Consider the following 16,660-nt stretch of genomic DNA (forward strand, 5'->3'; position numbering starts at 1 on the left):
GGCCTCACTGCAGTAAAGCCCCAGCACGGCACCAACATGAGGAACTAACTGGGAGATGTAATCGGACAGGGGATGTATGCCAGGAAAACATGTACTGAACTCAAGAGGGATGTATTGAAGTGATATTGGTGCCGACCTGGGTTCAAATAGTATTTGTTTCCTTTCAAATACTCCCTAGAGTGGATTGATTGCGCTTGATTGAGGTTGCCTGGCGCAACTGAACCAATGGAATAGTCGCAAAACTACAAAGCTCCGCCCACCTGGCACTCCAGGCGGGCTCAAGCAAAACCTCAAAGTATTTGAATGATTTCAAATTCTATTTGAACCCAGTTCTTGTTTAGTGGTAGTCTATTGCAGAGTAGTCCACTTCAGGGCTGAGGCTTATTGAACAGTTTGATCATGTCTGACAGGAAGACCCTGAGACACTTCAGGGCTGAGACGTTCCTTACCTCCGGTTATCTTTGCTGTTATTGAACAGTTTGATCATGTCTGACAGGAAGACCCTGTCGTAGTGTACTATGTAGTGTGCTAGAATGTGGTGTACTTGGTAGTACACTTCAGGGCTGCGACGTTCCTTACCGCCTGTTATCTTTGCTGTTATTGAACAGTTTGATCATGTCTGACAGGAAGACCCTGCGCACCTCCATGCTCTCTGGGGAGAGGGGAGAGTTCTTCAGCAGGGCAGCGATCACCTTCAGGACCTCTGTCAAAACACAGGAAAACACGTTCTGTTAATGCCCCGCTACGGTGTCTGACACGGTTTAATACACAGACGCACTACTTTCCCTGCAGGGTTACTGACTCGGGTCGTACAGAACAGACGGTCAGCAGAGGAATGCAGAGAACAGACTGTTGTCTGTCATAGTATAATATCATCATTAAAATAAGGAGTTTTTAATACTGATTCACCAAATAAGAAGTGATTAAGCAAGAGACAGAATCTGAGAATTCATTTAAATAAATGAATAAATCTAAATAAATTCTGATTGTTTTGAAAGTAGTATGAAAATTGTGACATGCTACAATACTGATTTTAAAACATTTGAAAAATATCACAATATTGATACTGAATAATACCATTTTACTCCCTATGAGTGATTCAAATTGTGTATCCTAAATAGCAAAAATAATAAGGGATTTTTGAAATGAACACACTTTCCATGAAACAAATCAATTGCAGAGGGAGTAAGAGTCAGACCACAATTCAACAACACAATCAGACAATTCATCTCAACATGTGTGAATCCTTGTGTCACAAGCCATCTTGATTTGACTGTCAGCAGACACCTCAACATTTATGTGGTGGAAACGGTCAAAAAAAGTTTGCTATTGTTTCAACTCAGAGATGTGTGTGTGTGTGTGTGTGTGTGTGTGTGTGTGTGTGTGTGTGTGTGTGTGTGTGTGTGTGTGTGTGTGTGTGTGTGTGTGTGTGTGTGTGTGTGTGTGTGTGTGTGTGTGTGTGTGTGTGTGTGTGTGTGTGTGTGTGTGTGTGTGTGTGTGTGTGTGTGTGTGTTTGTTTGTGTACCACGCCTGCCAAAGTCCTATGCAGGCTTCCTGGAACCCTTTCTTTAGTTAACCTAAAGAGACTGGCTGTTTAGATGAATTATATAGACTATGTCAGTGTCCATTTAGCTTGAGCCGGGGGGGGGTTATGATTTCACTTTGTCGTCTTGGACCTTGGTGGTAACCGATGGTAACCAACAAGGACCCCTCGCAGCCCAGACGTTTGTTGTTTCTATAAGACTTAGTCAATCAAATTATGAATCACTGAACTCTCACTGCCAGAAAATGACCTCTGCATGTTACTGGGGGATGGAGGGATGTGAGTACGGGGTCTTTTTTCCCCCCCATTTGGTCTTGGGTTCTTTCCATGGAGTTAATTTAAGGGAAACGGTACTTCCTTAGTTTGTTTGATTCGCTCTGACGTTACTAAAGACTGCAATCAGGCCCATTTTGAGGCTTCAGAGCAGATAACATCAAGAAGAGAACGCAGGCAGCTACAGTAAAGGAGAAACAGACTCCATGGTGCTCCCATGGCTCAGAACTCCCATAAAGTGTGTTCAGTTCACATGCAAAAAGCACATAGTCTCTATTTTACGCTGCACACGACTGGATGACTTTACCACAATAAAGGGCCTTTGCTAATCAATGTGTGACTATGAGATGTGTAACACACACACACACACAACACACACACACAAATGAGGCTAAATTGTACGATTAGAGCAGGGTTAAAGTAAACCTCGGTTGTGATTTCAGCCTGACTCAGTTCTTTTCCCCCTCTCCGCCACAGCTGGGGAAGTTGATTCTCGCACATATGAAAAGGTTTTGAGAGCTGGCATGTGAAATTAGAGGTAAGTAATGGTCTGAAAATACTAGACGAGGACAGGATGAGACAAGTACTTTGATCAAAGCAATGAGGTTGCTATGGGCTTGTTACGTTGCATCAAACAGAAACTAAGCATGGACGTTGTCCCTCTTAATGAGGCATGTATAGAAAAATATGCCACTGGTAGAAAAGGGAAACAGCTACATCTCTGGGAGTATTACTTTAAATGACTGTATGTGTACATTATCAGAATATTAAAAAGATAAACATCAAATGAGAAACCCTTTGCAGAAGACAGGGTCATAATGCAAACATCATTTTTTAAATGTTTCTAATTGCCAAGAAAAACTGTAAAATGGTCTGTGAGATACATTTTGAACTATACATTCCTGTTCCTCTAAACTCTTATTAAAAATACCACATAATGCAATAGTGTATCAACTTAATGAAATATTAAGTTGCCATGTAAGCTTGTTGCGTCATTTCCCGGATGGATCAAATACCTACTTTTGAAAAATTATATTTGAGTTTCAAAAGTAGGAAAAGGCTTCTTATTCACATTATATAATGCCGCAGGGCCTGGTGTTGATTTCATGAGGTCTTTAACGATGCACTCATTTTATTCAGTTCCACTTCAGCTGTTGTGTGAACATCAACTGAATAAAACTGATATTTCACAACTTTAACTTGCTGTGAAACATATATATTTTTTTAAATATACTGTCACAATATCATTTCATTAAGTAGTTTTTTTTCTCTCAATAGCTACTCTTTTTTATTATATATAAAATCAAATAAAAATGGACTTAATATGTACCAGCTGAATCTTATAGCCCAACACGACCACTATTAGCCTAATCGTATATGATCACATACCTTTTGAGTAGTATAGTTTTGTAGCCTCAATTTATGCTCCACATTTGTTGGCCAGTATATAACAGTGGCAGCGGCCGTGAGGGAGAGGAGGCTCTCTAGGTCTGGTCAAGCATGCAACGGTAGGTTAAGGTGATTTATTTAGTGGTGGGATGCCGAGGGGTGACTCACGCGGGTTGACAATCTTCACATTGGAGTCGGGGTCCGGATGCTGTTTATGGATCACTTGAGTGCAGATCTGCTCGGTCAGGATCTACGGAGAAGGAGAGGGAGAAAGAAGAGACGAGGAGAGAAAAGAAAAGGGAGAAATAGAGGAGAGACATAAATACTTTTATGTGAATCTATAGCTCATAGCACCAAGAAGTACATGAGTTCCACATTGCAATTCCACAGTCACAAGTATTCAGTTCAACCAGGATCTGCACAGAAAAGGGAGATATGAGATTTACATAAATACTTTCTGCATCTATAGCTCATACTAACAGCACCAGGGAAGAGGTACATTGGGCCATATAGAAATCCACATATGTTCGTATGTGTTCAAGTCTTTACAGAAGAAATAGGTAACAAGAATCAGTGCCGAATCGAATAGACGGCAATCTCACAGTAACAGCAGAGGAGGAATACAGGAAATTCCCCCAGTGTCTCCTGTCAATCCCATATATTTCTGTGTGTCAAAATACGTCATTTACAAGGTCAGATACAACCGGTCCATGATTCCTGTGGCGTTTAATATAGTGTGCATTAATGTCCATCAAAAGTCTTGGTATGCCATTATAACATAGATACATTCACACAAATGACCATCATTTGAGTTAAGTTATTACCAATGGGTAGTAATAGAACATCATGATTCAAAACGGACTGCAATGTTTTCAGAAGGGATATGCCATTCAGGTCCAGACAGAAGGAGAATAGCTAGAGCTGACGCAGGCCACAGGAAAACTAGAGTTTAACTAAACGTTCTATACAACTTAATCAAACAAACTATAAAAGTGTTAACTCAGAAAACACACATCTAATCTAAATAATTGCTTCTCAGAATTCATTCATGTGTAATCAGTGCATGTATAACTGAACTAATACAGTGATGGAAATCATCAGCCAATGGAAATACAAAATGGGGGAGGCAAAGAGAACTACTACATTTTCTTATAGACTCTCCTACACATACACGGCAAGGAAGAGACGAGGGAGGGACTAACTGACCTCGAAGAGCACGTTGTAGGTTGTCATGCTGAACTGGTTGGAGTGGAGCATCAGTCGCTCGTTGAGCAGGGAGAAGAGCCCGTGACCCAGCATGACCTCTGACTTCCTCCTGGAACAAAGGTCAAGGGTCAAATGGTCAGTGAGTATCCATTGACATTTGGTACCAGCACATTGATCCCTTTATCCACACAGTGTATTAGTGTATCGTGTTGCACTTAATTACATGCAAAAAATGTAACTTGACAGTTAACTATAAATTCTCAAAAGCATTAAATTGGCACCATTGTATGGTATAGCAAGCAACGTTTCCAAAATGTTGGGCAGTACATATTCCATTTTGGGTTGTCGGTCAAGGACTGGTTGAGGACAGACAAGGAAAATTCCCGAAGCCATAGGGTGAGTCACGGACTATGAATGTTTGTGAACCGCCGCTTGTGTAAGTTTACCAGGGCATCAGAACACATTTGAACACAGTTGAAAGACATGAAAAAAAGCAACCCTGCAGAGGCCTGTCAGGACCCTTCAAAGACAAGTATCCCTCAGAGCTTTCATCTCTGAGTATCACGCATCTGTACATATTCTGGGATGATAAAGATGGTATTAGTCAGACAGCAAAGAGTCTAAGACTTTTTCTCTCAGGCCCCCCTTCCAGCATTAGGGAACATCCTCTACACACGCACGCATGCCCATGTCGATTTCTAAGGGCACAAGTACTGTTTATGACAAACTGTTTGGTCACCTCTTGTCGGCGGAGAGAAAATATTGCAAATTTAAAGAGTATTTCCTGCAATTTGACTTTTTTTAATGAGAAAGATGAAAGCTGGACTGTGTTCACGTAACAACAAAAAGTGATTTTTGGGAGGATTTTTTTGGGGGGGGGGGGGGGGGGGGACTGGGGCTGAGGATGAGGCTAGGGTTGAGGAAGGGGATGAGTATGATGCTGGAGATGAGGCTAGGGATGTGGCTGAGGAATATGTACTACCACTGATCAAACGTTGGGAGATCAAAAAGGAATCAGTAGAATTGGAAATAGAGCCTCAATGAGACCTGCACTGTATTTCATCCTGGGTTGTTGTCTTTCGACTCTGACGTCTTAATTGGTCGCTGAACCAAAGGAGGCTTACGATTGGCTAATTTGTTATCTTAAACACACACAACTAGAGGCAATTTACTCTCAAAAGAGAGAGAAATAGAAAAGACTTTAATACCAGCTATTCATTTTACTACGGTACGCAGGCTGAACGAGGATTAGATATCGACCTCCACCTGAATGAGACCCTTTTCTCTGTAGATACTCATCTCCATGATGGGATTTGGCTCTTAGAAATATATAACTGAGGAGAGGCCATTTTGAATTGAAAACACTTTTGGCTGCCTAAAGGTAAAATGACTATAGAATAGGAATAATTACATCAATGACTGAGTCTAACTGAGTCCTTTAATCTGGAACAAATATACATTTAATGTCCACGGCAGAATTAAGTGCTTTTATGCGACCAAACGTGCGGACAACTCTTAATAATATCCTACAGACAAGAGTACAAGGTAACTAACAGCAACACAAGAGTTCTTACTTAGCGGGCAAGTGTTTGAGGAAGTAGCCCAAGACTTTGAGTGCCTGAACTCTGATTCCTTCACTGTTGGAAGCCAGCAGCTTGTAAATGGCCCTGTACAGAAACAAAGAAAAACACACGAATAACAAATGTCACATATTTAAGCAAATTTAACAGTTTCTCAAATTATAAAACCTAAAAGAGTGTATCAGAACCAAACATTTACAGAATCACTTCATGACAGGTTATATCTGCTTTGTGAACCTACTATACAGGACATCTACTTGGGTCGTAAAATAGAGGCGGTTGGAGCCTTTATGAGTGGCGTCAGGCAAAGATTTCCAGAAGCCTTTAAAGTGGGCCTATATCAGACACCAGCCCAGACATGCATGGTTGACACACTACATTTAACCCACTGTGACAGAGAATGCAAACAGGGTGACTAAATAAGCTACATAAATCTTGTGCGCCGTCGTCGCCGAATGTCAATAGTCCTGCAGATAAAGGATCAAATGAAGCCAGTAAACCATCTGTATTGGCCTCGGTGTCATCTGGCTTCATTTTGGCTTCATGAAACACAAACAGAACCACAAGGGCACATCTGAAATGGCAGCCTAGTCCCTTTATAGCCTCTGGTTAAAAGTAGTGCACTATTATACAGGAAATAGGGTACCGTCTCCGGCACTACCAATGTAACACGGTACCATTTCGACGGCACACACAAAGTAGGCTCACATCACAGCGATCTTGTTCTCAGAGGCCGCAGGGCCTGTGGTGGAGTGTGCGCCACCCGTTGCCACGGGAGATGACGTTATAGTTACAGTACCGTCATAGAAGTCAAACGACTGGAACGGGCACTCCCATTGGAGCTCTGTGATGGGCGGCGGGTCATTCTATTCCTGAAGCTCACCGTACTCCGTTGCGCTGATCAAAGGCCTGCACCATGGAGCCGTGATGCTCCGACATCAGAGCCACCAGCAGCTGAAGCACATCCATTAGATTGTCGTCCTGGGAAAATAAATACAGTTGTACTGAATTGAATGAATCAGACCAGGGAGGAGGCCCTGTTGTTAGCATTATTAGCAATATGATAAATAGTGTGTGTGTGCGCGCTAATGGGCTCGCAATTAGCACCGCCTTTCACTGTGGAGTCATGCAACCCAACGAGAGATGAATAGTGTGGCTAGTAGGTGTGCTGTTACGCCATGTATCATCATGAAGCAGACACCAAAACACACCCTACTGTACAGACACCCACATGGATGCAGAGTACCCACAAACACAGGCATTGACCATGTAAGTGCAATAATTAATACTGTTTATTTTCGCACTAATTATTGATTAATCGGCGACACACAACATCAAGGATCAAACCAGTGCACCGTTTCCATCTTGATTAGTAATGGTCGCTACGGAAACAGATCATTCGTCATTGATAACGAATGTTGATGGAATGAATAATACACGGAAACAAGGGAATTATCTGATGAATAAACAATCCACAGAAGACTGCAGAGCTCCTGAAGGAGAGCAGTTAATCCCCTTGTTCCTGCAGGGATCATTCCTGCTTGTTTTACAGCACCATCAATTCTCTATGCATCACTGCAGTGTAAACACAGAGGCTTCTGTGAGCGAGGGCTTGGTGAAACTGGGCAACGGTTAAAAAGAGCCTGGTCGGTTCCCCGGCACAGTGTGATTGGTCTGTCTATCTATAGCAGAGAGGAGAGAGGGTCTGGGAGGCCGGAGCTGTTGGCTTAGAGTGCCACCTAGTGGGCAGTTTTATACCTGAAAACTAAAGGAGCATTGAGTAAGAACGAACAGGAATTCCTGGAGAGTGGATACTGCATGGTGCAGCTGCATACTCGTTTTAACAATAAAGTATCTATTGTATAAAAGTAGTGCACTGTATAGGACATGATATTTTGAATGATCTTTTAGTTGTAACCTCATGCATGGTGAGCAGGTAGTTGAGAATACTCTGAAGCTCATCTTCCTTCACTCCGTAATCCTGAAAATAGAAAGTGCAAAATATAACTCTTCACCGATCATAGTTATTGGAGATTAACATTAGGTGTAAAAAGCCAAATATATATACATTCTTTTGAATATCATACGAGATTCTCATTACATACACACTAACCTTCATTATGAGTTGTTTCACAAACAGCAGCAGAAAGGCTCTGAGAGAGTGGATCTCCTTCTGATTGGGTCTCGGACCGTCTACACACACAGACACACACGCAGGGACAAAGTCATTAGAGAAGGTCTGTTTTCAAAAGGATGTTATTTAGGACGCGATGCAGAGCGCACAGCTGTAGGTAGACAATACAACATGTTTATTCCAGGTTTAACAGACAACAGAGGTACAAGGAGGACAGGAAAGCACATTCTGCAGGGGACACAAAGGACTGGATGTTCAACTTCCATGGCAACACTACACTACGGTCTGGGGGTGGAGAGGTATCAGTCTGTATCAGTGTGTGTAGAAAAGTGTGTGTTAATGGAAATATGAAAGAGTGCGGTGTGTGTGTAGGGAGGCATGTGTGTGTTCTCTTACCGAGGCCCTTGGGCGTGACTCCGCTGCGGTCCTGGGGGTTGACGACCCAGTAGTAGTACTTGAGCGTGTGCATGACCTGCAGTACCGTGCCCACCCTGCGGATGGCGTTGTAGATGGTCACCGTGCTGATGAACTCAGTGGACAGGTAGGTGTACAACACCAACTGCACCTGGGGGGTGAATGCACACACACACACACACACACACACACACACACACACACACACACACACACACACACACACACACACACACACACACACACACACACACACACACACACACACACACACACACACACACACACACACACGTAAGAACACACACACACACGTACGTAAGAACACATACAGTCGACTAACCGATGCCCCCGCACATTAACTCTGTACCGGTACCCCCTGTATATAGCCTCGCTATTGATATTTTACTACAGCTCTTGAATGATTTGTTATGACTTGAATGATTTGTTACTTCATATATTATTATTATTATTATTATTATTATATATATATATAATTTTTTTTTTTTTCACTTATCTATAACTTATTTTTCTTAAAACTGTTTTGTTGGTTAAGGGCTTGTAAGTAAGCATTTCACTGTAAGGTCTACATTCGGCGCATGTGATTTGATTTGAACGTGAAAAACCCAGCATGAGGTGAGGCAGAAATAAAATCCAATAACCTAATCTACTGAATGGTGGGCTGTCGCTCTGATGTACTGGAGGAGAGATACAAGGAACAGAGTATGAAAGGATGATGGTGGGATGGACAGAGGTGGGCGTGTGTGTTTGCCTGTCTACACGTCACATGTGCCCGTGCATGTGTGTGTGTGTGTGCCTCCATGTGCTTGCACAACTGTGTCCTTGACTGTGTGTCGCCATGACTGTGTGTGTTACCGTGCATGCGTCTACCCGCCGCCCTGTGCCAGTACCTCTCCTCTCTTACCTTGGCAGGGGCATGGATCCAGATGGCAGGGTTGAACAGGATGTGGTCACACAGCTGCTTGAGCAGCAGGACGCCGTTCTGCAGGTTGCTGAGGTAACGGGCGAAGGCCAGCACGATGTCCAGGACAGACCGAGTAACATGCACCTTGGAAGACTACAGAGGAGGGAGGAGGAAGGGAGGGAGCAGAGGACACCCAAAAAGAGAAAGGTGAATCAGGTTAACTGTGTGTCTAACAAGCCCACTGTCAGCTGTGACCTCTAAATGCAGCTAAGCAATTAGGGCCATAGATGTAAATAGACATTTAGAGTAACCTATATACCTGACCAGACACACACAGTCACAATCAACAAGCTACCAGATGTAGGGGCGTTTAGCACTGGTCTCAGAACAGACAAATGCAGTATGGAATTGGAGGGCACAGCACTGAGGCTGAAGGACAGACAGCTCACTATCTGCTCCTCTCTGATGTAATGGACAGAGTGCTGGGAAATCATATTATCCACCTTTCAATTTCAACACAGAACAGCAATTAGGACGGACGAGAGGAAGACTGCAGAGTGTGAATGTGTCTCTGGCGAGGGGGGGGTGATGGTGTGTGTATCACGTCTCTCACCTTCTCCAGGGTGTAACCGATGACCAGGAAGCCCTTGCAGGCCAGGACCTGCTCTTGCATAGCCACAGAGTTCTTCAGCATCTCCATCACAAAGGACAGCAAAGTGCAACTGGGGGGGGCAAGAGAATGGTTAGCTGCTGAGTAAGACTTGCCCCTTACAGGGTATATCCTATAGCTATTGTCTAAAATAATGAGGGTGTCACCATTCTACCATTCTGCTGTGAGAACACAATCTATGCAACACCTTCCCCTTGAGGGCAGACAAAGCCCTGATTGAGAACATCACTCAAGGACTAGGGCACTAATATTCACAGCTGGTATCCAGGTTTAGTGAGTAGGACAAGACAGCCTTGTGATTGCCATTTGCGCTGCCATCATGCATGGTTGAATCCATTGAATGAACAAAACAACTTCTATTTAGTGAAAAGCAAAATACTCCAGACTGCAGGGCGAGTTCAAACACCGCCCCCATCAACACAATGCACTTTCTCCCACATGGCTACGCACAGATGTGTACAGTATTTTAAAATAACTTAATAAAGTCAAATCAATCGATGAATAGAATAAGACAGTAGTCCACTACCAGACAGAGGTGTCCAATTCATCGCTGGTGTGCTGGAGGTAATCCAGCTGTGCAAACAGGGGGAAGAGGACCTGCACTCCCCCGATGGAGTGGATGGCACTCTGGACCGAGTGGGTCACCACAGCCTTCACATCCTGAAGAAGGGAGGAATACATACACAAGGATCAGGGGTAGAAATACGGTAGAATCAGAACCCTATCAAAACCCTATGGACTGTAGACAAAGGCTGTGTCTTGTCGGTCTGCTTCTGCTTTCGTCTCAGGTGGAAAACAACGCGGATTGGAGGCGGTGTCACATTTCTCCCTTGTACATCTGGTGTGGTGTTGAAAACACAGCATAACTCCTCTGAACATCTGTCTCCTTTACAGCACTATTACACCTGTCGCTAACGGTGACGGGCTGAGTGGCGGGCGCATTACTGCGACGTTGAGTTCGTCTCCGAGGCAACATGGCTCAGGTGTCTAGTCTGTTTACCCTGATGAGGGTTTTGCTAAATGAGTTCTGTGGATAGAATATTTTCGTGGTTTCTTACGGTCAGATCCCACAGCAGCTAAATGTGCTATTATGAGCAAGGCCCTTTTCCTCGTGTGTTTACGGTTCCGTCTACCAACTAAACAAGCCAATAGTCATTGTGAACACAAACGTAGGGGACACTAAGCTACAGACACACGTCCATGTATGGAATACTGAATGTGCTAACAAATACTAAACATGTTGACCAAAATAGAGGGTGGGAATGAGGAATAATATAAGAAATGATTAGTCTATAGGAGATGGGGTCTGTGTGTGTGCGTGTGTGTGTGTGCGTGTGTGTGTGTGTGTGTGTGTGTGCGTGTACAAACACACAGGCCGAGCTGCCTCAGAAAGACAAAGGAGCTCATGCGTTGACTAAATGCGCTGTGAGGCTCAGAGACAAAACTCAACTGCAGTGAGAGAGACAATAGGAGAATTCAGAGTATTTAAATAAAAAGGACAGCTGTGTGTGTGTGTGTGTGTGTGTGTGTGTGTGTGTGTGTGTGTGTGTGTGTGTGTGTGTGTGTGTGTGTGTGTGTGTGTGTGTGTGTGTGTGTGTGTGTGTGTGTGTGTGTGTGTGTGTTGCCAAGGTCTTCCTAATGTGCATTTAATCAGGTGTGCAGGTGACCTTCTGCGATAAAGAAAGTCAAAAATATGGATTTGAATGAGAGTTGGAGAGAAATACATTTGTGAAGCACTTTCATTACAGTACTTGTCATCTAGTTGTTGCTACCTGGAACTTACTTGGTTACAAGTAGCCACCAGAACGTGCCAATTTACTTGACCTCATAAATAAATTAACTCATCATCCTCAGTAACTACAAGGTCAAATAAAGTATTGTATAATATAATAAAGTGCTTAAAGAAAACACCACCTTGGTTCAATATGGAAACGACTGGTAGGCAGATCTAATTCTGTAATAGAACAGGGTAGTGTTCTGTTCCCAGCCTGCTAGCCAGCCAGGTGCAGAGTGGTTCATTCTCACCTCTATCTTAAAGAAACAATCCACCCAAAAACACTCATTCCTTTTGTTTACAGTGTTAAATAACATCACTATGTGAGAACAATATTTTTTTGTGAACAAATGTTTCATTTTAGCTTTATAATAAGTTTGGTAGCAACATGGAAAATTGTTGTGGGGAGTCTGTTGTAGCTCACGTTTACTACAAAATCCACAATGCAATGCTCTCTACGGGCTGGTTGGATAGCTAGCTAGCAAACGTAGCAACACACAATAATACCAAACGCAAAATCAGCATGTGAAGTAGCTAGTTTGCTGTAAAATCCCCTAAACAAACTGCACTATCAATGTAGGAGACTACAACCTCACTATGTTCAACCTGCAGATTGATGTCAAATCAAATTCTATTTGTCACATACGCGTGTTTAGCAGATGTTATTGTGGGTGTAGCGAAACGCTTGTGTATCTAGCTCCAACAGTGCAGTAATATCTAACAAGTAATATCTAACCATTTCAAAAACAATACACACAAATTTAAAGTAAAGGAATTGAATTAAGAATATATAAATATTTGGATGAGCAATGTCAGAGCGGCATAGACTAAGATACAGTAGAATAGGATAGAATACAGTACATAACAGATGGGGAATGTCAGAGCAGCATAGACTAAGATACAGTAGAATAGGATAGAATACAGTACATACATAACAGATGAGCAATGTCAGAGGAGCATAGACTAAGATACAGTAGAATAGGATAGAATACAGTACATACATAACAGATGAGGAATGCAAAATATGTGAACATTATTAAAGTGACTAGTGTTCCATTATTAAAGTGGCCAGTGATTTAAAGTCTATGTATATGCGCCTCACCGAGTGGAATCTGAAATTCAGCACCGGCAGATATACTGTTGAGGAGATGGGAAACGTTGCCCATGCTACATCAATGGGCCGCGCGGTGCATTCTGGGTGATTCTGGGACAAGGAGTTGGATACGTTCCCAACCAGCAGACTTGTTGGATTCCTATCTCCTTTCTCTAATCTCTATGACAACGGCACCATGCAATGCACCCTGGACTAAAGAGGCAGGCGAATGGGAAAACTGTGCTTGACCCTCCGTAAAATTACACAATTGTAGAGGTAGGAATATCACAGAAATATGATCAATAGCTCATTGGAGAGAAGATATCCTCCCAAATTATGACTTTGGCCAGTATTGAAATCTGACATGTATGATAGACATTTTGGTGATCTAAAAGTCGTATTCCTATTAACTTCCAGTGTAGTGAGAGTGACTATCACGGTGCTACGTCTTACAAGACGGACTTCTGCCTGCTGGAATGGCAATAATGGCAATGAAATCATGAAATTACACAGGGAATCGATAGAACATCACTCAAAGATGCACAAATACAATATAACATTCAAAATGGGTGATTTCTAGCTTAGATGGTTTACATTCTGGTGCAGTAGCATTGCCAAAACCGAATTCCTATGTGTTTGTGTGTTTGTGTGTGTGAGTGTGTGTGTGCGCGTTTATGTCTGCGTCTGTCTGTCTGTGTGTGTGTGTCCGTACCTGCAGCATGAGTGCATGTGGCGAGTGGATGAAGATGGAGGCGTTGTCCTTGGGGGAGGACTCCAGGCACAGCTGAGCGTCGGTGGCGCGGGGGTTGTAGGAGAAGGAGATGCCAGAGGACAGCTTGCCGTCGTACAGTAGGGTCTTGTGGTGCTCAGCAAACAGGAGGTCACTCTCAGCCTTGTACTTGAACGTGCCCTGAGAGAGACGGCAGAGAGGTCGTGAGTGACAGGCAGGAGACTTGAGTGGGACTTTCATTTCTATTTTTCTGTTCGGTTTAAACCTTGCACACTACTAGTGATAGTCTGTAGTGTATCTTGAAATAATGAATGATATGAGAAAGGAGGAAGATCCACAATCATTCATGTTTCACATCAAATTGATGAGTGCAGACCTTCCTTGTTTGATCTGTTGGGTATCCAAATGTCAGGGCGTTTTGGAATAGTGGGACTACTGCATACTGCACGATGACTGGGCTTTGCCTCTTACCTACCTTGTAACCAGGCCCCAGCTGGTAGATGGCCAGGATCTGGGCTGCACTGAGGGCCTCGCCAAACAGATACACCGCCCCCATCTGACCACAGAACACACGGTTGGCGTCCGCCGTCTCTGACGAACCCAGGAAACACTTGTCGAAAATCTGAAGGGAGGAAGGAAGGAAACAAGGAAGGAGAATTGAACAAGCGTTAATAAAGAGAACTATGACAACTCAAACAGCATGAATGAGTGTGAATCAACACACCATCGGCATACAGAGAACATACATTTCTATTAATCTGTTCCCTCCTGCGTGTTTCCTAGAGCATGTGTAAATTGGCAGGGGGTGAGCTTAGCATTGTTATCAAGGAGGGAGAGATATCTCAAGCAGCCATATCTATTGTAGGGTATCAAGGCCCTCTGCATTAGAAAAGCATCTTCATTTGGCTAAAAGCTGACGTGAGAATCTTGTTTTCGCACGAGAGAGAGAAAAAAGCATTCTGGAGAACCATGACAGAATCTCATACATACGAGTATATCTTCAGCTACACAACTCATTTTGCCACTCATCTCCCTCCCCTGTTACAGACCCAGTTCCATCCATGTGAGAGGGGGGGTAGAAAGAGAGACAGAGAGAGAGAGAGAGAGAGAGAGAGAGAGAGAGAGAGAGAGAGAGAGAGAGAGAGAGAGAGAGAGAGAGAGAGAGAGAGAGAGAGAGAGAGAGAGAGAGAGAGAGAGAGAGACAGAGACAGAGACAGAGACAGAGACAGAGACAGAGACAGAGACAGAGACAGAGACAGAGACAGAGACAGAGACAGAGACAGAGACAGAGACAGAGACAGAGACAGAGACAGAGACAGAGACAGAGAGAGAGAGACAGAGAGACAGAGAGACAGAGAGACAGAGAGATAAAGGGAGTGGTTTCACCCCTGAGCCCTCTGTCAGCTGAGACAGTGATTATATCAATCAATCGGAAAGAGTGGGGCCTGTGGGGAGGTGCTGTCCTCTTCTAACAACCTGTACTGCAGTTGTGGTCCTGTAGCTCAGTTGGTAGAGCATGGCGCTTGTAACGCCAGGGAAGTGGGTTCAATCCCCGGGACCACCCATACGTAGAATGTATGCACACATGACTGTAAGTCGCTTTGGATAAAAGCGTCTGCTAAATGGCATATATTATTATATTATTATTATTATTATTAACAATGGTTCTCTGTGGTATATCAATCACAACATATACCATACGTCTTTGTGTGGAAACTTTTTTATGCAAAGCACAATGGTTCAAATTGAAGAGTTCTGGATGGACAGCTGCAAGGCTTTCTTGTTGATTGATTGATGACTTCAGAGAAATGTTTTGATTGAAAACTGGCATCAAAATATACTTTTGGTTATACACATGCATAACAACCACTAGCACAACTTCTAGGTTCAGCTGTATTCCATTACACAGAATACATGGGTAAAAATGGATGTGTGATAGTAGAGGTTTGTGATTACTACAGGAATTACTTTATAACAACGATGATCAGTATAGTATGGATCAATTGCTACTTACGTTGCTGGTGTTGACGAACCAGGTGATTTCTCCGTAGGAGGCGAGCTCTCCATTGACGTAGCAGCTGATCTCACTGTTCTTCCAGCGGTTGTAGACGTGAACGATGGTCACCATGTACCACTGAAACAACACACACAACAACTTAACCACCATGGTAACCACGTACCACTGAAACAACAACACACAACGACTTAACCACCATGGTAACCACGTACCACTGAAACAACAACACAGAACAACTTAACCACCATGGTCACCATGTACCACTGAAACAACAACCACCATGGTCACCATGTACCACTGAAACAACAACACAGAACAACTTAACCACCATGGTCACCATGTACCACTGAAACAACATCCACCATGGTCACCATGTACCACTGAAACAACATCCACCATGGTCACCATGTACCACTGAAACAACATCCACCATGGTCACCATGTACCACTGAAACAACAACACAGAACAAACAACAACACAGAACTGAAACAACATCCACCATTAACCACCATGGTCACCATGTACCACTGAAACAACATCCACCATGGTCACCATGTACCACTGAAACAACATCCACCATGGTCACCATGTACCACTGAAACAACAACACAGAACAACTTAACCACCATGGTCACCATGTACCACTGAAACAACATCCACCATGGTCACCATGTACCACTGAAACAACATCCACCATGGTCACCATGTACCACTGAAACAACAACACAGAACAACTTAACCACCATGGTCACCATGTACCACTGAAACAACATCCACCATGGTCACCATGTACCACTGAAACAACAACACAGAACAACTTAACCACCATGGTCACCATGTACCACTGAAACAACATCCACCATGGTCACCATGTACCACTGAAACAACATCCACCATGGTCACCATGCACC

The 16,660-nt window shown here is 43.4% G+C and overlaps 1 protein-coding gene across 1 annotated transcript in view; it reads right to left on the reverse strand.

The window, feature by feature from the left end:
• The window catches only part of LOC124012069 (lipopolysaccharide-responsive and beige-like anchor protein), a 419,063-nt gene that overhangs the window by 334,786 nt on the left and 67,617 nt on the right, over positions 1–16,660 (reverse strand). Inside the window, exons 8-21 of the mRNA XM_046325448.1 lie at positions 15,746–15,865; positions 14,207–14,353; positions 13,714–13,911; positions 10,661–10,794; positions 10,078–10,186; positions 9,465–9,617; positions 8,522–8,690; positions 8,105–8,184; positions 7,910–7,972; positions 6,875–6,972; positions 5,986–6,078; positions 4,412–4,520; positions 3,374–3,455; positions 580–703 (exon numbers count right to left, since the gene is read on the reverse strand). Of these exons, the coding sequence (XP_046181404.1) occupies positions 580–703; positions 3,374–3,455; positions 4,412–4,520; positions 5,986–6,078; positions 6,875–6,972; positions 7,910–7,972; positions 8,105–8,184; positions 8,522–8,690; positions 9,465–9,617; positions 10,078–10,186; positions 10,661–10,794; positions 13,714–13,911; positions 14,207–14,353; positions 15,746–15,865 (1,679 nt within the window). The remainder of the gene's footprint in view (positions 1–579; positions 704–3,373; positions 3,456–4,411; positions 4,521–5,985; positions 6,079–6,874; positions 6,973–7,909; positions 7,973–8,104; positions 8,185–8,521; positions 8,691–9,464; positions 9,618–10,077; positions 10,187–10,660; positions 10,795–13,713; positions 13,912–14,206; positions 14,354–15,745; positions 15,866–16,660) is intronic.

This window comes from Oncorhynchus gorbuscha, linkage group LG24, assembly GCF_021184085.1.
Source record: "Oncorhynchus gorbuscha isolate QuinsamMale2020 ecotype Even-year linkage group LG24, OgorEven_v1.0, whole genome shotgun sequence".
Lineage (NCBI taxonomy): Eukaryota > Metazoa > Chordata > Actinopteri > Salmoniformes > Salmonidae > Oncorhynchus > Oncorhynchus gorbuscha.